General features: G+C 43.5%; 1 protein-coding gene across 1 annotated transcript; it reads left to right on the top strand.

The window, feature by feature from the left end:
• Positions 1 to 2,023: 2,023 nt before the first annotated feature.
• LOC133919573 (probable transcription factor KAN2) lies at positions 2,024 to 7,188 on the top strand. The gene is made up of 6 exons (XM_062364007.1): positions 2,024 to 2,976; positions 3,060 to 3,136; positions 4,063 to 4,117; positions 4,267 to 4,426; positions 6,072 to 6,135; positions 6,386 to 7,188. The coding sequence occupies exons 1-6, from the start codon at positions 2,391 to 2,393 to the stop codon at positions 6,500 to 6,502; spliced, it is 1,059 nt and encodes a 352-aa protein (XP_062219991.1). The 5' UTR covers positions 2,024 to 2,390; the 3' UTR covers positions 6,503 to 7,188.
• The last annotated feature ends 10,902 nt before the right edge of the window (positions 7,189 to 18,090 follow it).

Raw genomic sequence — 18,090 nt, forward strand, 5'->3', positions numbered from 1 at the left:
GAGAAAATAATAAATTACTCTTATTTTTTTTATCTAAGCTACAATATTTAACCCATCTTATATTAATTAACCTCATATCTATCAATAAATTACTTATTTATACTATAAACATATTGTTAATATATAAAAATAATTAACTATAATTCAATTTTACATCATATTAAAGACCCGATCCTTATAAAAATATTCCCTACAGATATGAAAATAATAAAATAAAACTTTCCCTCGATAACTAAATGAGGATAAAAACAGAGATGAAAAAACACTCCCAACAGAAATTGATCCCATTACCATCCCTACCTGACATGCCGCTGCCAAATAACACCTATCTACAGCCGAAATCAATGGAAGGGAGAAAGTACAGAAATGTTGGGAGTTGAAATAAATGCAACCATCAGACGGTTCAGATTTAGGATAATGAAGCGCGCAGGACACAACGGATTGGAGAAAAATAAATATGTCATATGCATTGAAGGAGAGGGACGAGCTATTCAGTGAGGCAACCTTCAAAACGCAAGATTTGTTATAACTAGCCCAGTTTACGTGGGTTGCAACCGATCTTTAATGTATAAATAATAGTAAAATTTTAAACTTTGCACATAGCTATCTTTCACAAATATTTATTTTTAAATATAAAAAACAAATTGGTCATTAAGCCACAATGAAACCATATGAGTGCGGCTGTGCGTAGGGGATCTCCGCACACATACACGCATACACAAATCAGTAAATATAAAATCCTACAAAGTTGAAGTGTAAACCAACCAACCATTACCATCGATCACCAATTCCAACTCCTAACTTTTTAAATAGTAAAGATAAAGATATCAGCATATATCATGTGATCGATGTAGTCAACTATTGTACATGCATATTCACTCAAGCATAAGCTATATAATTTACTTGTGCATTTTACCTTAAATCTAAGCCTCCTCGCATGCCTGGGAAATAGACCTCAGCACCCCCTTCTCATGTCTCGGTGCCAACAAGCATACAACATTAAACGAAGTAAGACAACTATATATGTTGTTCCTCCACTCCAAACCAAGAGATGGTTCCAAGATGTATGTCGCTTTGCCTCTACACAAAACAATTGCCATGGTTATCTAATCTCTTTTATTCCTTAGGATGGGTTTTAACGCGAAGCTTTAACTTTCAACCTGAATTTTATAAACTTTAACTACGGAATCCTATCAACCCAGAAAATCGAACTTTCAACAAGGGGTAAAAATCTTTCAACTCTTATTAAGAAAGAAGACAATAGAAATCACAATTTCAACTAGCTAGATCAATTTTTTACAAAGTAAATTTGAGAACTTCCGATCAACCAGGTCAGGTTTCAATGTGAAAATTTTCTTCCGAGGGATTAGCTATCAACTTTATTTGCCGATCGACGTCTGCAATTCCAAATCTTTCGCCACCATATCCATCGCACGGGAGCTTGTTGTATGAGGGTGAAGAGCAGCAACACAATGGGTAAGGTTCACATCGGGGTCGACGAGGATGAGCGCGAGGCAGTGATGGAGGAAACAATCAGGCCGGGAGGGAAAGAGAAACTAGGCAAGGCTTATGGAGGAGAAGGGGGAGTAGGAGAGTGTCGTCACCTTAAGCCTATCAATGTAGCCAGAGATCACACGGGTTTGAATCTTGAAAATCATGATGGGAATTCAGAAAAATAACCTATAGTCAGCCAAACCCTTCTTGCACTATCCAACGGTTGACATATTAAGAATCACTACGGTACAATTCTTCCAACTTTGACCACTGAGTTACCCGAACCATGCCCACAAGAACAGGTATGCACCTAGCAGTTAAACTGTATGGATGCTCATTAACAGAAAGAACAAGCATATAGCCTGAAAAGGGAATGTTACCTCACCTCTCCCATTCCCTTCTCTTCTCATTCAACATACGTTCCTATCCAAAGTGTCATCATCCCACAGCCAACTGCCCCCGAGTCACCCCCAGAAGTGCGTGTGTGGAAGAAAAAGAAGTGAGGGGGGGGGGGGGGGGGGGAGAAAGAAAGTGGAAAGAAAGCAAAAGGAGCATGGTGTGGGAGAAAAGATCAATCTATATCTTCCTTCCTAAGACCACCTCCAAGCAACAAAGCTACACCCCTCTTTTTCACTCAGCACACATACAAATACAAACACACACTCCTGTCCTTTTCATTCCAACTCTCTCTCTCTCTCCCCCTCAACCCCTCCCCCTCCTCCCATTCTGAACTCCTGCTCTCATACTCTCTAGTCTCTTCCAAGCAAGAAATCCTCCTCCTCAATTTCCTTACTCCGCAACCAAATCAGGCACAACAACAGAAACCATATTATCGTCCCTCTCTTCAACAAAATACGCCACCGGTTTCTCTTCATACAAATCACAAGAGCAAGAAAATGGAGCTGTTCCCAGCACACCCTGACCTGCAGCTGCAGATCAGTCCTCCCTCAGTCACCAAGCCAATGGACTTAGGGTTTTGGAAGAGAGCTCTAGACACCACATCGCCTGCAACATCAACAGCGGCAGCCAGTACAGCCACTACGGCACCATCCATCGCCATCGCCTCCTCGGCGCCGACAGCCGACGCAGTCGGCTTCCATCCGGCGGCCGCCGCTCATCATCATCAGGGGTCCGGCCACCCCGGCCTCCCGTTCTTGCACCAAACCCAGCCCATCCTACCGGAGACGCGCGGCCTCCGGGACGTGGCCTCAATGAGGCCCATCCGCGGCATCCCCGTGTACAACACCTCGCAGGCGCTCCCCTTCCTCCAGAGCCATCCGCACCACCGCCACTACAGGCATTGGTACGACGCGATCGGCATCGGCCACGCCGCGGCCGCCGCCGGGCCGAGGTCTCCCAAGGCCGCGCTGCGGCTCGCGGCAGCGCCGGCGAAGCGGGGAGCTCGGGCGCCGAGGATGCGGTGGACGACGTCGCTGCACGCGCGGTTCGTCCACGCCGTCGAGCTGCTCGGGGGCCACGAGAGTATGCGCCCGCCCTCTTCCTTTGCCTAGCTTGCTTGCTTGGTGAATGCCTACGTAGTGTCCCTGACGATTTTGCTTGTGCAGGAGCTACACCCAAGTCAGTTCTTGAGCTAATGGACGTGAAGGATCTGACCTTAGCCCATGTCAAGTCTCACTTGCAGGTGAGGGGAATGAACTAAATTTTTATTCCTTAATCGGTTTAAGTTTCAGCTTGAAATGGACCTCTATATATATACTTATACTCTAGCTTCTCCCTTGGGAACAAGCTTTGCATTCTTTTTACACTGGCTTGGTCTACGAACGCTCATCCTCTCCTTAACGTACAGATCTTACTTCTAATATATTTTCCTAAATAAAGAGTACAAACTAGACCTTACTACAATATGGAAGAGATAATACATAGTATACATACAACTAGCTATACTCGTTTCTTCCCCGAAAAAGTTGACCTTTTTTCATCAGTTTCACTTGTACTGCTACCAGCTAGCTCATGCATGGAACAGTCATATATTTTAGATTTTACACTTCACTTGCTGAGCAGTAAATCTCTCTCCTGCATCACCACCCCATCTCCCTCTAGAGACGAGAGAGAGAGAGATAGAAAGAGAGAGAGAGAGACGAGGGGTCTGATACTGTAGCTATAGCTTTTCCAACACCGGCCGCAGCTTTTCAATAAAAACTCGATATCAGCAGTTCCGCACAAAGCATGCAATGCATGCCATTAAAAGCCACACCGGAAGGAGGGAGGGAGGTGCATGGTGGCGTCGTCGTGGATCGATTGTTTCGATCTCCATACGTACGCGCACACGCAGCAGCAGCATTGATATGGATACTGCCCAAGAAGAGGTGGCAAGTACAGCCCAAAATCATTTCGCAATAATCAATCTTACCCTTCGAGAGCTGCTGCTGCACACAGTATCTGATCGAACCATCAATTGCCCCGCCTGTGCAGCCTTACTTATTCGCCCTCGTTGTAGTCCAGTACCCCTTTGACTTTAATGCACTCACTCGATATATATATTCCTAGCTTGCGATTTTTTTCTTTGTTATGCTTGATCATCAGCATGTATATCCATGGTTCTTGCAGATGTATCGGACCATCAAGACCACTGACCACAAACCAGCAGCTGCTTCATCCTATGGTACGTAGCCCGATGATCAATTGTGAGCTTGAAATAAATCTTACTAGTACGTGCCAGCAGTAGGCTGTAGCAGCAGCGTGGAAAAATGAATTGATAGTTATCTGGCTAGTAGTATAGAGTTTGTGACATACAACTAGAATATTTTGCAGGGCAAGCAGCTGCTAAAACGACTATAGATATCTCCGACGACAACCTGTTTGACGTCACAAACACCACCAGCGGGTCTGAGTCGTCTGCGCAGCAATCGAATACTGACGGCAACGAGAATGGTTCCACCATTTGTGCTCTCTGGAGCAACTCCTCAGTAAGGTGCCATGCATATATATATAACGCCATTGCTTCCTAGATACTTAAATTTGTGTCATCTATTTTGTGATGCGACATGTGTTGTACGAGATCGAACCATTTCGTTTTGTTAGCCTGATCGATATCTGAAGCACTACTAATTAGTAAACCATAGGCCGTTAATTCGCCGTTACCTCTTTACGCTACCCCATCTGAAACCAAATCAGCCTGTTGAAGTGTTCATGATAATAGTCACAAGCAAATCTGCTAGAGATCTTGAATTACATGCACTAGACTCCGTACGCCATTTCAGGGTTCAATTAGTAATTAACAAAGCGAAAGCTAGCTTAAATTCTTGTGTAGTAACAATTTGTCTAATCGACCGTATAGGTCCATGAGGCCTTAGTACTGGTCAAAAGGCTGTGTAGTGCTAAAGGCAAAAACAAAGTACTCCCCGAATACATGTCATGTCCTACTCGCATTTTCAGACTTCCCATGCAAGTATGTCTCTCATCTCTAGATGCAGTAGATTACACATACAATATTGGCGCACATATACTATGTGATTGTTTGATAGAGCTCTCTTTGATCCAAACTTTTTAGAGAACGTATTTTCTAAAAAAAGTAATTCTGTAGCTGAAAGTGATTCTCTATAGTAAATTTTATAGATAAAGTGATTTTATAGGGAGTGAATCAAGGAAAAACTGGTTTTTTCAGCTCTGAGCATCTAATTCATTTTAGAAAATTACTCTAGAAGCTAACTGCTATTTGACAGAACTTCCATTAATTCCACTCTAGGAGCTCTGTCAAACATACCCTATATATAGCTAGCAGTATAACAATGTTGTAAAGAACAGTCAGCTAATGCACAGTTTCCGACATCCTTTAGACTCAAACTACTCATTTTCTACCTACTTTAGGCAAATCAATGGAGTATTCCTTTGTCTCATTTCCTTGTTTACTATAACAATCACTTCCAAGTGCTCACAAAAAGCACCAGGGCTCGTACCTTTGTTCCATCTGCTCCCCATGATGGTGCAATCATCTCTCGAATATATTGAGCTCTTAAGATTGATTAATATGTATGCTAGATAGCTATAGCAAAGTGCACATATTTTTCACCACCACAAAGAGACAGTGGTAGAATCTTGAGAAACTACATACATGAGAAACAACATGATATATACAATCTTGTGATCTCTTTTAGTTACATATTTGTATGTACGGTTGCAAGCACCTGTGCACTACAAACGTACACGGTAATAAATGGAGTAGTAGAGAGTACCAGTGATGTATCTATGTCTCGTACATGAACCTCCCTAGCACCTACATGCATGTTTGTGCATGCATACAGCATATATGCAGGCATTGATCAGTGTGCCATATCACATGGCACGAGAGTAGCATAAGCCAGAATATATACACAACTTTTACCTCTAATTAGTCTGATCGTCTGATAAAGTTAGCTTGTCATTTACAGCATCTTAGCAGTGAAAGTTGTCGTTGCATGCATGCTTTGTTCCCTACTTTTTTCTCTCTAGTCTCGCATTTGTCTCCCACTACTGATGAAAAAGATATGAAGGCATTTGATTCTCTCGATCGATCAGTACGTCCATGATAATCTTTTTTGATGATTGAATTTCCTTTCTTTCTTTCTTTGCTTGAGCAGCAGGGGGCCCTGGTTCCAAGACAAATCAAGAGATGCCACTCCCGGCGACATCAAATCCTTCGAGGTAGCCTGCTTTTTCCAAACCAAGTTCATCATTATCTCCAATACCTCACCGTACACCAATGGCCATGATGCTATATGCTAGTTAGTGCAACCACGATCATTCGTTTCGTGCGTCTTTCGACAGCTTCCTGTCGAGCTATGATCAATGCGTATTGTCGGCAACATTTTGGAGCCATCGGTTAGTACAGTTGTAACATCATTCCAATCTTTTAACTCCCCCTTTTTGCTTTTTTCCCCACACAACATTGCAGGACATGCAATCACAGAGCCTTGATGATGTCTCCGACCTGAACTCGTCGCCATTCCAAGTAACCGGGATGCTCAGGAGCAAGAAACCGAACCTAGACTTCACCCTAGGACGAATATAACCCGCCGTCGACATGTCGACATTGACTGAGCAAGGATCGGATAAGAAGAAGACGGCTAGCTAGCTGCATACATCAACGTGCGTCTAAGTAGCCATATGATCTGATATGTGGAGCATATATACGCATGTGTGCCCCATATGGTCGTCCGTACGTAGCTGGTGAAGGGAACCAATGCTTGAAGAAAGGAAAAGAGAGGCCAGGAGTAAAGAATAAGATAAGACAACCGTCCATCTAGGAACAAAGCGCAAAAGGAGCTAGGGGGAGACATCGGTGCGTGCATGTGTAGTGCCTGTGTGTGCGTGGTAGATACATAGCTAGATATGCTTTATCAAAGGCAGGCAAGACCATACAAGAGGTAGCTTGCTTGCCTGCCTTCTCAAAGGGCATATGCATATGCTCGTTGCTTTGCTTTTGGATGGTGTACACATGAAGAGTGAGGTGTGTGTGTACCTGCAGATGCATGAGCTTGCTAGGTAAGGGCCGGTTGGCCGGCCAAGGTTAACAAAAAGGCTCCATCTTTTGTTATATGCTTATGCCACAAAAAGTGTGTAAAGAGAGCGCATCTGTTATATATGCGCGCATGTATGTATGGACCATGCACGGGCTCATGGGATAGATTCTTTCCCTGGACTGAGTATATCATGCGTACCACCTGGTCGGATTTGTAGTTCATGAGCGAAACAAAAGGCGTTCAATAATGAAGTACTAGTTAAGTACATGTTCCCTGCAAGCAATTTTGTGGCAGTTTCACTAAAGAAATGAAGCTGCACAATAGTAGTACTTCCTTTAGCTCCTACAAAAATTGATGGAGATCATATATGCTGATTTCTGAAGCCTTGGTTTTGCTCCGATCTATTGTGCTCGTGAAAGATCAACTGAATCCTACCTATAGTACTCTATGCATGCTACCCTTGATTTCCTGAACAGAAAAAGGGTTCCTCTACAACTGTGCATACCTATGTAATGTAGACCAAGAAGTACATCAAAAGCTTATATATACCACCAAAAAAAACACAGGTCGACAACAAGGGCTAACAAGCAACTTGAGAAGCCTCGTACGGCCTCAATATAATTAACGAAATTACAAGCATAGTACTCCAATTTACAGGTGAACAAGAGCATGCATGCATAAATACATGTAGCAAACTGCAACAGCAGGCATGCCATGTCGATTTGGCCATTTGGGGAGCCACCCTATGGCCAGCGTGCATGGATGCATGCAATTGTCTGCGTCAATCAATAAAGAAGAAGAGAAAAGGCATGCGTGGAGGAAGGAATTGAAGTCAAATCTTTTCAGGAGGAGGTTGGGACGTGGATGGATGGACGCGCCTGATCGATTGAAGTGACCTCTCTTGGAAAGCCTTGATTCAACTACCGCCGTTTACCCTCTTCGCTAGGGTAGCTGCCTACTTTTGTTTCCTTCCTTCCCCCGTCCCACATGGATCGATATCCGGGCCCAGCCAGCTCCTCCCATGTACCATCTCGAAACTACCGCAGTACCGGACCAGTCTGACCCTATTGATAGTACTAGCTAGTACAATTTTCGTTGTCATTATCTTGAATTCTTGATAGTTTAAGTGCCCTTTTTTCAGCATGATGCTCTACTATCTAAGGTTTAATCAAGTCTGCAATTTTTTCAGTAAATATTTTTCCTTTCCTAGGCTACAAACATGTGCTTTTTTTAATCAAGACCTTCATTTACTAGTTTTCAGTACTATTGCAATATAAAATCGAGCCCTAATACATGATACTTCTTTTATGTATAAACTAGCGTATCAATTCGTGCGACTGTACAGGTTAGAAATTTAGCTTACGGCTGAATTGTAGATATTTATGTTAATAACGGTTGTATGCTAAGATACATTAACTATTCATATTTAAATATATGAATGTAAAATATAAATATATTTTTTGTTCATAATATTGGAATCATGTTTATTATTTGTGAATAGATCAAATTTATACTTTTCATTTTATGTGTTATGCAAATTGATTTTTATTTGTTTCTTGATTTTTTGAAATTATTATTATTTTTAATGTCGTCACCGTATCTCACATTATTTTTTTAATACATTATAAATTCTTTGATAGGAGTATTATTTTTGTGTGATAATCTGTAATATGTTTGCGTTCTGTTGTTTTAATTTTGTAACGTTTGATTATAATTGATTTGGAAAAGTGTGTTAATTGCTAACGTAACTAAGTTGGAGTTTGCTAACGTAATTTTGTTGGACAAATAGTATCTGCAACAAAAAGAAGAAGAAAAATCAAGACAAGAAGTAGTCTTGGGGCTGAACTCTATGATTTATTTTTTAATCTTCTATGTTGTTTTGTCCGGTTGTTGATCTATGGTTACAGTTAGTCAATTAATTAATTCGACGGTTGAATGTTTTGATTTTTTATGAGAATTTCTAGAATTTTCTTAGATTAATGTGGAGGCGCTAAAAAGAGTCTCCAATTAGTAAATATAAGATATGTAACTTTATTACAAACACGATTAGTATAAGAAATAGAAAAATTCAAAATCCTCCCGCTAAACTCCTTAACGTCATCGTGTATTAACGAAATCCCATACCTCTATGTCATCGAGTAGTTTACTATTCGTCTCTATAAACAACCGTTACCTCCTTCTCGCATAGCGAATAATAAACCATCTCCGCAAACCATGTGCTTGCATAGCTGCATGAAGGACGGGCGGTGCAGTAAACCGACAAGCACAAGCAACGTAACGTAGCGCGCAGAGACGCAGACGGACCAGGTTGCGTGATTGACCGTGTTGCAACTAGCAAGCTACGCAGAGCCATGCGCCAAAAGAACAGAAAGAAAAATCCAGCGCCGCGTGATTTCCGCGGGATCCATGCATCCATCCATCCATGCATGCATGCATGCCAACGCGCGCGCGGGCCACGCCGGGACAGGCGCATCTGTACACGCAGAGACACTTGGGTCGCAGCGCCCGGCTAGGCTACTCACCGGCTCCTCTCTCTGGTCACTCACAGCTACGTATGCACGTACGTACAGGTTGCATACGTGTCTGTGACAGAGAGACTGGACCAAGCCACTTGCTCCGGTACCTTGTTTTAGCTGCGTTCGAATTTGCACTGACTTTGAAGCAAAAGTGTTTCTTCTTCTTTTTTTACTCTGGCTTCTCAGTCGACAGAGATGCTCGCAGCAGGTGATCAGTCACTGGTAGATGATATACTGGATAGCTAGAAAAATACAAGTAACCATACGTACATATAGAGCTACTGCATCCATGCATGCATGTAGAAAAAGTCCAGTTAATGATCAGTATGGAACCAAGCTCAAGTAATGTAGTCAGGCAGCAGAATCTCAGACCGTGGAGTCGGCCTCGGCCATTGTAATTCAAGCTTGGTGATACTGGGCCAACATGCAGCAGGAGTACTGCGGATCTTCTGAAAATACTACTCCATGCGAATTTGGTTTAGGTTAGCACAGAGAATTTATTTTGCGTACAGATATTGCTCTACATCGTGAATAATTCAAATAAATTGAAGGGGCGGCCTATGTAGCTGAAGTAGCTTTGCTTTGCTTAGTCACACGTACGGCAGCTAGTTCTTACCTGTTGAAAAGCTGTAGCGCTGAAGAATCTGCGATGGGTGTAGACAACACGCAGCCCGAGAACGAGGGTTTGAGCAGAGGAAATACAGAACCGGGAAATGAATGATGAGGCACTCCATTACGCTATGATTGGGGGGGTGGGGGGCGCCCCAAGGAGAAACAACAAGCGATCGAGTAGCAGTAGCCGCAGCAGCTAAACAATTGCCAGCTACGGGCAGGTGCAGACGCAACAGTCGCGAGAGATAGAAAAAGAGAAGCTAGGAGGGAGAGGTCTTATCATGTCAAGCGAACGCGACGCAGGGGCAGGGCAGAGAGAGATGGGAGCTGGTGCTGCCGTGCTGGTGCTGGTGCAGTGCGTCGCTGTGGCCTCGATCGAAGCAATTGAAAGCAGCATGCAGAAGCGAGCAGCGGGTAGCAGCGTTGGCGCCCAATGGAGGTACGACCGATCCGTCCTTTCGTCCGTTCGTCGTCCTGACGGCGACCAGACGTGCATTGCATACCCCGCCCGCCCGGCATTCAAGGCCCCCAATCCCTGTCCCTCGCCTCACACCCGACCCGAATTATTTTTTGGAGAAGGGACTTGACAGAAATTGTTCTGCTCCTTGCAATATTTTTTCAGAAAGATCTTCTTGCAATATTACTGTGGCTTAAACTGTAGAAACTGAATTGGTCCCACCGTTTTCAGCTGCTACTGGGAATTATACAGAGCCTAATGTTATGAAATGATCAGTACGATATTCTCAAAAAAAAAATTAAAAAAAGCGCCAGGAGCTGTGTCATTTCCTGAAGAAGGGTGTAGACACCCGAGGCAGACCGCTTCACATGTTCTCACGATTTCGACACCGTATTCCACGAAAAGCATAGGCACGCTGCACGCATGACGCGAGAGAGACCGAGCGACGACTGACGACTCACCCTCCTCTTTGTTTGGAAACTGGTCGCAGCCCATTTCCGGTACTGTACGGACGCGGTCGCGGTGCTCACATGCACGACCGAAGCGAAGGAAACAAACGAAACGAAACAGGCCATGGATGCGACGTGACCTTCGCGACCTGCTCGCCTCGCATTTGCTTTTCTTTTCTCTTCGCCACACCCGCCGCCGCGCGACGAACAGCAACATGCCGAGCTTTTTTATTTTTATATTTCGAAAATAAAAAAATTATAAAAATAGGTGTTTGTTTGAAAGAATTGTATAAGTTCTGGGGAACAGGTAGGTTACATTAATTTAAAATAAAAATTTACTATAATCACCTAAGAAATCATGCCAGTAGGGATCATAGGTCGTTAACACTTATATGCGTAGTATAGCAGAAGAAGAATTAGAGTAGGATGATCCAATATCGTGCACGTCAAACTTCTTGAACAGTTTCTCAATCAGATCGACGATCAGTCCCGTGTAGGTGGTCATGCTTGACCAACTCCGAGCAGGTGATCGTGCTCCTCGACCAGTTACTCGACTAGCTCCCGATCAGGTCTATCGCGACCTCGACTAGTTCTAGGTGGTCGTGTCGTGCTATCTGAGGAGGTGAAAAGATGTTTCTGAAAATTTAAAATTTCACAACTAATTACAGAGTCTGAATACTCTGGGTCAATTCGGACACTTCGGGTTGTACATGATCCGAATATTCTAGGTGAACCCGGATAGTTCGAAAATAACAGGAAATCGAAAACTATGAATTTTTAAGCAAATCGAGTCTATGAGTTACCACAGGTTCCAATTGATATATGAGCTTCTTTTCCACAACCACATGCTGTAACAAACTCACAGACAAGTAGATTAGGGCAAACCACCCAAAAGATTAATCAGAACAAGAAAGTATTCAAGAAAGTAAAGAAAATAAGTATTTATTTCCCGAAGTTCGGATAAACTAAAGATGCCCAAATGGGCCATACCTACTGGGCCGACCCGAGGCACGACACTGTAGGCACGGCTCAGGCATAGTACAGCCCGAGTTGAGATGGGCCGGGCCGGCGCTTCACGAGGCCACGGGCCGTGCCTGGGCCGAGCACGCGGCACAGCCTAGCCCAGGCCGGCACGGGCACGGCCGGACACACGGCGGCTTGCACGGCACGGCACGGCCCACCGCGATGACTCGGCACATGGCGGCCCACGGCACGGCACGACCTAGCGCGCGGGGCACGGCCCGACCAGCACGCGGGGGCACGACGGGCGCGTGGGGCCGGCGGGGGCTTCCCGGCCCGTTTAACCCGTTAACCCGGTATTTTTGAATTTTATAGCCGTTTTGTGACCGTTTGAGCTCCAAAAAAATCAAATTTTTTTTGCAAAAATCACCATTTTTCACCTATAAGTAGAGGAGCACCTTGCCCTTCCATTCCACACCAGCAACACCATTTTCTCTCTTATTTCCTCCTCTCATTATTGTCTCAAAGTTCTTGAGAATTAGCAATAATTTGGCAAAATTAGTTTGAATTGTTGCAAAAAAATCCGAGCAATTCCAAAACCGTCATCCTGCTGACTTGCTGTCTTGAAGTTGAAGAAATCTTGGTGATTTTTTTTGCATCGTTGTTGAGTCTTATTTTATTATTAGTTTTATTACTTGATTATTTTTAACTCTGAATATTTGCAATTTTTGTAGTGTCATTCGACATTGATCATGGATGCCGGTGATCATGATACATCCATAGATCATGATTTTTTTCTCCAATGACTCACAGTGGACTACGCCCCCTTTCATACCAGTGCTGCAGGTGATGATGGACCCGATGGTGAACCTCCGGTTGGTTCACATGTAGGTGATGCAGCAACAGTTTCATCGTTAGACTCTATAAGTGTGCACACATTAGCAAGCACCGGGTCTAAAAGATCAAGAGCTGGTACTTCTGAAGTTTGGCAAGACTTTGCAAAGTTCTACAAAGAGGAAGATGGGGTAAGTGTCAGGTATGCTAGGTGTTATATTTGCAAACATGAATTATCTGCAAAGCCCTCGGGTGGAACGGGGCACTTGAAGAGGCACGCCACAAGTTGCAAGCGAAAGAGTGGAGCAGCCATGAAGTAGACTGTATTGCAATACAACCCCGATGGCTCTGTTCGTCATTGGGAGTACGACTCTGCCAATGCTCGAAAAGAGCTATGTCGCTTCATTGCAAGAGCGGATCTACCACTCAATATCGGTGAGTCTGCTGTATTTGAAGATTACATTAAGCAAGCTCATAATCCTAGGTTCACACATGTTTCTAGGCAGACAATTAGTAGGGATATGGTAAAATACTACAATACGTGTCGTAGCAAGCTTAAAGAAATATTGCAAATATGTACATTTTTAGTCGCTTTGACCTCGGACATATGGGCAGGTAGGGCTAGAGAGGATTATCTTAGTGTGGTTGCTCATTTTGTTAATAATAATTGGGAATTAGAAAAGAGAATAATAGGTTTTCGGTTGATTGACAACGCGCATACTGGTGAAAATATTGTTGAAAAAATATCTAAAGTAGTTGCAGACTTTGGTCTCACGAATAAAATATTTTCTATCAACGTTGTGCAATGGATATTCTTGCTCCGTTGTTTAGTACCTATGCTGAATATTTCTTGTTACATCAACGTTGTGCTTGTCATATTATCAATCTTATAGTAAAATCCAGTTTGAAGAGATTGTCGCAATACCTAGACGATTTTCGTACTGCAATATCTTTTATGAACTCCTCTAACCAATGAATTGCAGCATATAAACAGTATTGTATTGCAATGGGTGTGCGTCCACGTAAGTTTGCTCTGGACATGCTGGTAACATGGAACTCTACTTTCTTAATGCATAAAAATATTATACCATATAAGAGCACATTTGGTGTGTTTATTCATACACATTACCATCAGCATGGGGTCAAATTTTACTCACGAAAGCGCATTAGTATGTTGGTGAGAGGATACTGGAGTTTCTTGAATTTTTTTATGATTCAACCGTGAGTTTATCAGGAGTTTATTATCCAACATCTTGTTTAGTAGTGCATAATATTATTAAAATTGCTACTCATTTAAACAACTATGAAAATGACAATCTTCTAAGAGATTGTGTAGTTCCTATGAAATCTAAATTTTTAAAGTATTGGAAAGAAATTCCTTTGTTGTATGTCTTTGTCTTTGTTTTATATTGTAGAGCTAAAATTGCAACTTTATGTAGAGTTCTCGCAATTCTAGGTGATGCTCTTGGTCAAGATTATTCTAATTATTATACTAATGTTCGTTCTAAGTCATTCGAAGTTTATAGTAAATATGAAACAAAGTATGGCGGAGTTCGCCTGCAACGACCTCCACTAGCACCCACAACAAATAAGAAGACGACAACGTGGGGGGAAATATTTGGTGCAGGTTCTTCATCAAGAAGTTCAGACTATTCATCACGATCGTCTACGAGCACCGGAATTCCAACATCCGGAGGGGAGCTAACTACATTCTTCGTTCTAAGTTATTCGAAGTTTATAGTAAATATGAAACAAAGTATGGCAGAGTTCGCCTGCAACGACCTTCACTAGCACCCACAACAAATAAGAAGATGACAGCATGGGGGAAATATTTGGTGCAGGTTCTTCATCAAGAAGTTCAAACTATTCGTCACGATCGTCTACGAGCACCGGAATTCTAACATCCGGAGGGGAGCTAACTACATTCATCGACAGTGACGTTTCAGTCATGAACAAGAAAACTTCAACATACTGCAATAGTGGCATGAGCACAAGACGAATTATCAAGTGCTTTCACTGTTAGCGCGACATTTGTTAACAGTTCCTGTATATACAGTTTCTTCTGATGCTGCCTTCAGTCTTACTGGAAGGATAATCGAAGAGAGAAGAACAAATCTGTCAAGTGAGATGGTTAAAATACTCACCATGGTAAAGAATTGGGAACAAGCTGAAGCACGAATGTAACACACTGTAGAAAACACTAGTTTGAAGAATCATTCCAAAATTTGTATCTAGATGCTGATGAGAACGTGTAATTTCAAATTTTCTGAGCTAGGTTGTACTCTTTTTTCCTTTGCTAAAAAGGTTTTTAATGAAGCAACCTATCAATAAAGCTCATTTTTAGAATTAATCATGTGTCCCTTTTTTTATTTTATTCATGTTTTTTCTTTCTTTTTTTGAAAATGACCCCACGGCCCCACCCCCACCCACCTCTCGTCTTGATCTATAAATACCATCTCAAACTCTATGTGATCTCATCGGTCACCCATCTCTCTTTTCCTAGTTGCTAGCAAAGTAGCCAGTAGCCACTTCACATCAAGAAATCAATTCCATATTTCAATGCATGGATCAAGACGCCAAGAACTCGCGTGCATGGTCATGGGTGTGGCAATATTTTGAAAAGGTTTTTAGAGAAATTAACGGGGAATAGGTAAGGTTTGCTAAGTGTAATATATGCATCAATGAATTAGGTGCCAGATCTCCAAATGGAACGGGACACTTGAGAAAGCATATTAAATATTGCAAGTAAAATTCTGGGGTTTCTAATGAAACTATATAATTTTCAGAGCATAATCATAGGTTTTACTCTTTTTTCCTTCTAGTAAAAAGATTTTTAACGAGGCAACTAATCAATAAAGCTCTTATTTATTTATTTTCTATTTTTTGATTTTTTGGAATTTTTTAGCTATTTTTTTATTTTTTCCTATTTTCGGAGTGCTGGCGGGCCGTGTGTGCCTCCACCGTGCCGGCGGGGCTTGTCGTGCCTCCACCGTGCCGATCGGGCCCGTCGTGCCTCCACCGTGTCGGCCGGGCCCGTCGTGCCAAACAGGCTCGTCGTGCCTCCACCGTGCCGGCCGGGCCCATCGTGCCAACCGTGCCGTGGGTTGGCCCGGCACAGCATGGTGAAAGCTGGGCTGTGCTGTGGGCCGACGACTTGGCACGCGGGACGACACGGCACGTCCTGTTACTGTAAATAGGCCTATCGGGCCGTGCCGAGCTGGGCCCGTCGTGACTCCACCGTGCCGGCCGGGCCCGTCGTGCCGACAGTGCCGTGGGCCGGCTCGGCACGGCACGGTGAAAGCTGGGCCGTGCCGTGGGCCGACGACTCGGCACACGGGCCAGTACGGCACGTCCCGTTACAGTAAATGGGCCTATCGGGCCGTACCATTTTCGGCCCGTGCCGAGCTGGGCCCGTGCCGGGCCAACCTGAGTGGCCCATTTGGACATCTTTGGATACAACGATCCTACATCTCCACTAAGGTGCTCACATAGAGTCAGGTCCCTCTCAACCCCTATCCTCACCAAGCGATCATAAATATCAAGCTCGAGACTTACTCAACCTTCCTCTTCCCTTGCAGAAGTGAGGATGACCTTCACAAACTTTCCGGAGCACTCCATAAACTTGGGTGCTCTCCGGGTGACGCCTAACCGTCTAGGAGCTCGGAGCTCCAAGAGTAATGAATGTGTGTCGACGGCTTGACGATGAACTCAAGTGCTCAAAAGATGAATTTAAGCTCACTGGCACTAAATCTCACTTTCCAACCCAAACTCTCAAATCCTTTCTAGAGTTAATGCACTATAGGAGTGGGTGGGCTCTAAAGAGGCTATGAAGTCTTTTGTCTCGAGTTGGTTCAGCAGTACTGGATGAAGGGGGAAGGGGGTATTTAAACCCAACTCCTAAAAAACCAGCTGTTACAGTTCTTTTTTACCGACCCAGAGTATTTGAGTTCACCTAAAGTATTCGGGTTTGCCTTTGAAAGCATTACAGAGACCTCTGCCTGGAGCCCTATCCGGAGTATCTGGACCTTCACCATGACCCGGAGTATCCGGGTCACCCCGAAGACTTCAGGTTGGGCACTCAAGCCCAAACAGAGAGCTTGACTCGGAGACTCCAGACCACTGACCAGAATTCAGAATATTCGGGTCAACCTGGAGACTCTGAAGTCAGTACCTAGGTTCTATCCGAGCACCCCTGGCTCGAGCCTTACCTGGAGGTTCCGGCTCAACCCAAACACTCCGGGTGCAAACTAACACTAAGACCTTTCCGGTGTCCGTGAGGTGATTGTGTCTGTTATATTTGGTCTACAATAGTCATTTGAGCACTAAGACCTCTTCAAGTCAACCTAAACGTATCTTTTTTGATAAGACAACATTCGTAAACTCAAGTTCGGGATTAAAAACAATTTAAACTTAATAAGAAATTCCATGCTGCTTCTCTTTTCTTTTTGAGGGATGCCAACGTCATTTAACTTCTCCAATGAACTTAAAACATGTTCATAACTTCAATAAAACACATTAGTCCCTTAATCATTTGTTATCAATTATCCAAAACCCACATAGAGGGCCTAGATGCACTTTCACTATCCGACTAGATCTGAGTGGTTGTGTTGTGCTTCGTGACCAGACGAGTAGGTCTGTCGACCAGTGTGTCACGATCGATGACCAGTCCCAAACACGTCACGATCAACTCGCTGAGAATATCAGCGCCACAATAGCAGGAGCACCTCTACGGTATCCACACGTACTGGATTAAAACACCGAGCGCCGATGTGCTAGCACATTGCACACGACTAGGGTTTTGGAAGATCGTGTGAAAAGTTACGGTTAGGGTTTTCGAGTGGCTCAACCTCACCACACCCCACCCCACGTCTCTCCTTATATAAAACTTGCTAATGGGCTCTTACGTTAGAAGCCTTTTAGGACTCTAACACATCATGGATCATAATCCCATCAAACCCATAGACGAATCCAATTCGTATATTTTTTCCAACCCATTAAGTATGTGACCCGTTAGGTTTATATACAAATGTCTATGACTCGGAAACCGTTTTCAAATCAAAATCAATAGCAGTCCCTAGCAGGACATATTGGCTCTCGAGTAGACACAAAAGATCATATTGACTGAACCTTGATATACACATGCACCAATCTCTTTGCCTCACGATACTAGTCAAGCTTAAGGCGAGATACATGACATCCTTGTGATAGCTCGACTATTCACTCATTCAAGTAGTGGGTTCATCATGATTAACTCTTTAATCATATTGACATGATCATGCACTTTCTCAATCCAACTACCTCGAAGGGCC

Source organism: Phragmites australis, chromosome 5 (assembly GCF_958298935.1).
Source record: "Phragmites australis chromosome 5, lpPhrAust1.1, whole genome shotgun sequence".
Taxonomy (NCBI): domain Eukaryota; kingdom Viridiplantae; phylum Streptophyta; class Magnoliopsida; order Poales; family Poaceae; genus Phragmites; species Phragmites australis.

Coding starts and splice junctions, on each gene's coding strand:
- LOC133919573 (XM_062364007.1), top strand. CDS start 2,391: ATGGAGCTGTTCCCAGCACACCCTGACCTGCAGCTGCAGATCAGTCCT. Junction 3,137..4,062: donor ATGTCAAGTCTCACTTGCAG/GTGAGGGGAATG, acceptor TGGTTCTTGCAG/ATGTATCGGACCATCAAGAC. Junction 6,136..6,385: donor GCGACATCAAATCCTTCGAG/GTAGCCTGCTTT, acceptor ACAACATTGCAG/GACATGCAATCACAGAGCCT.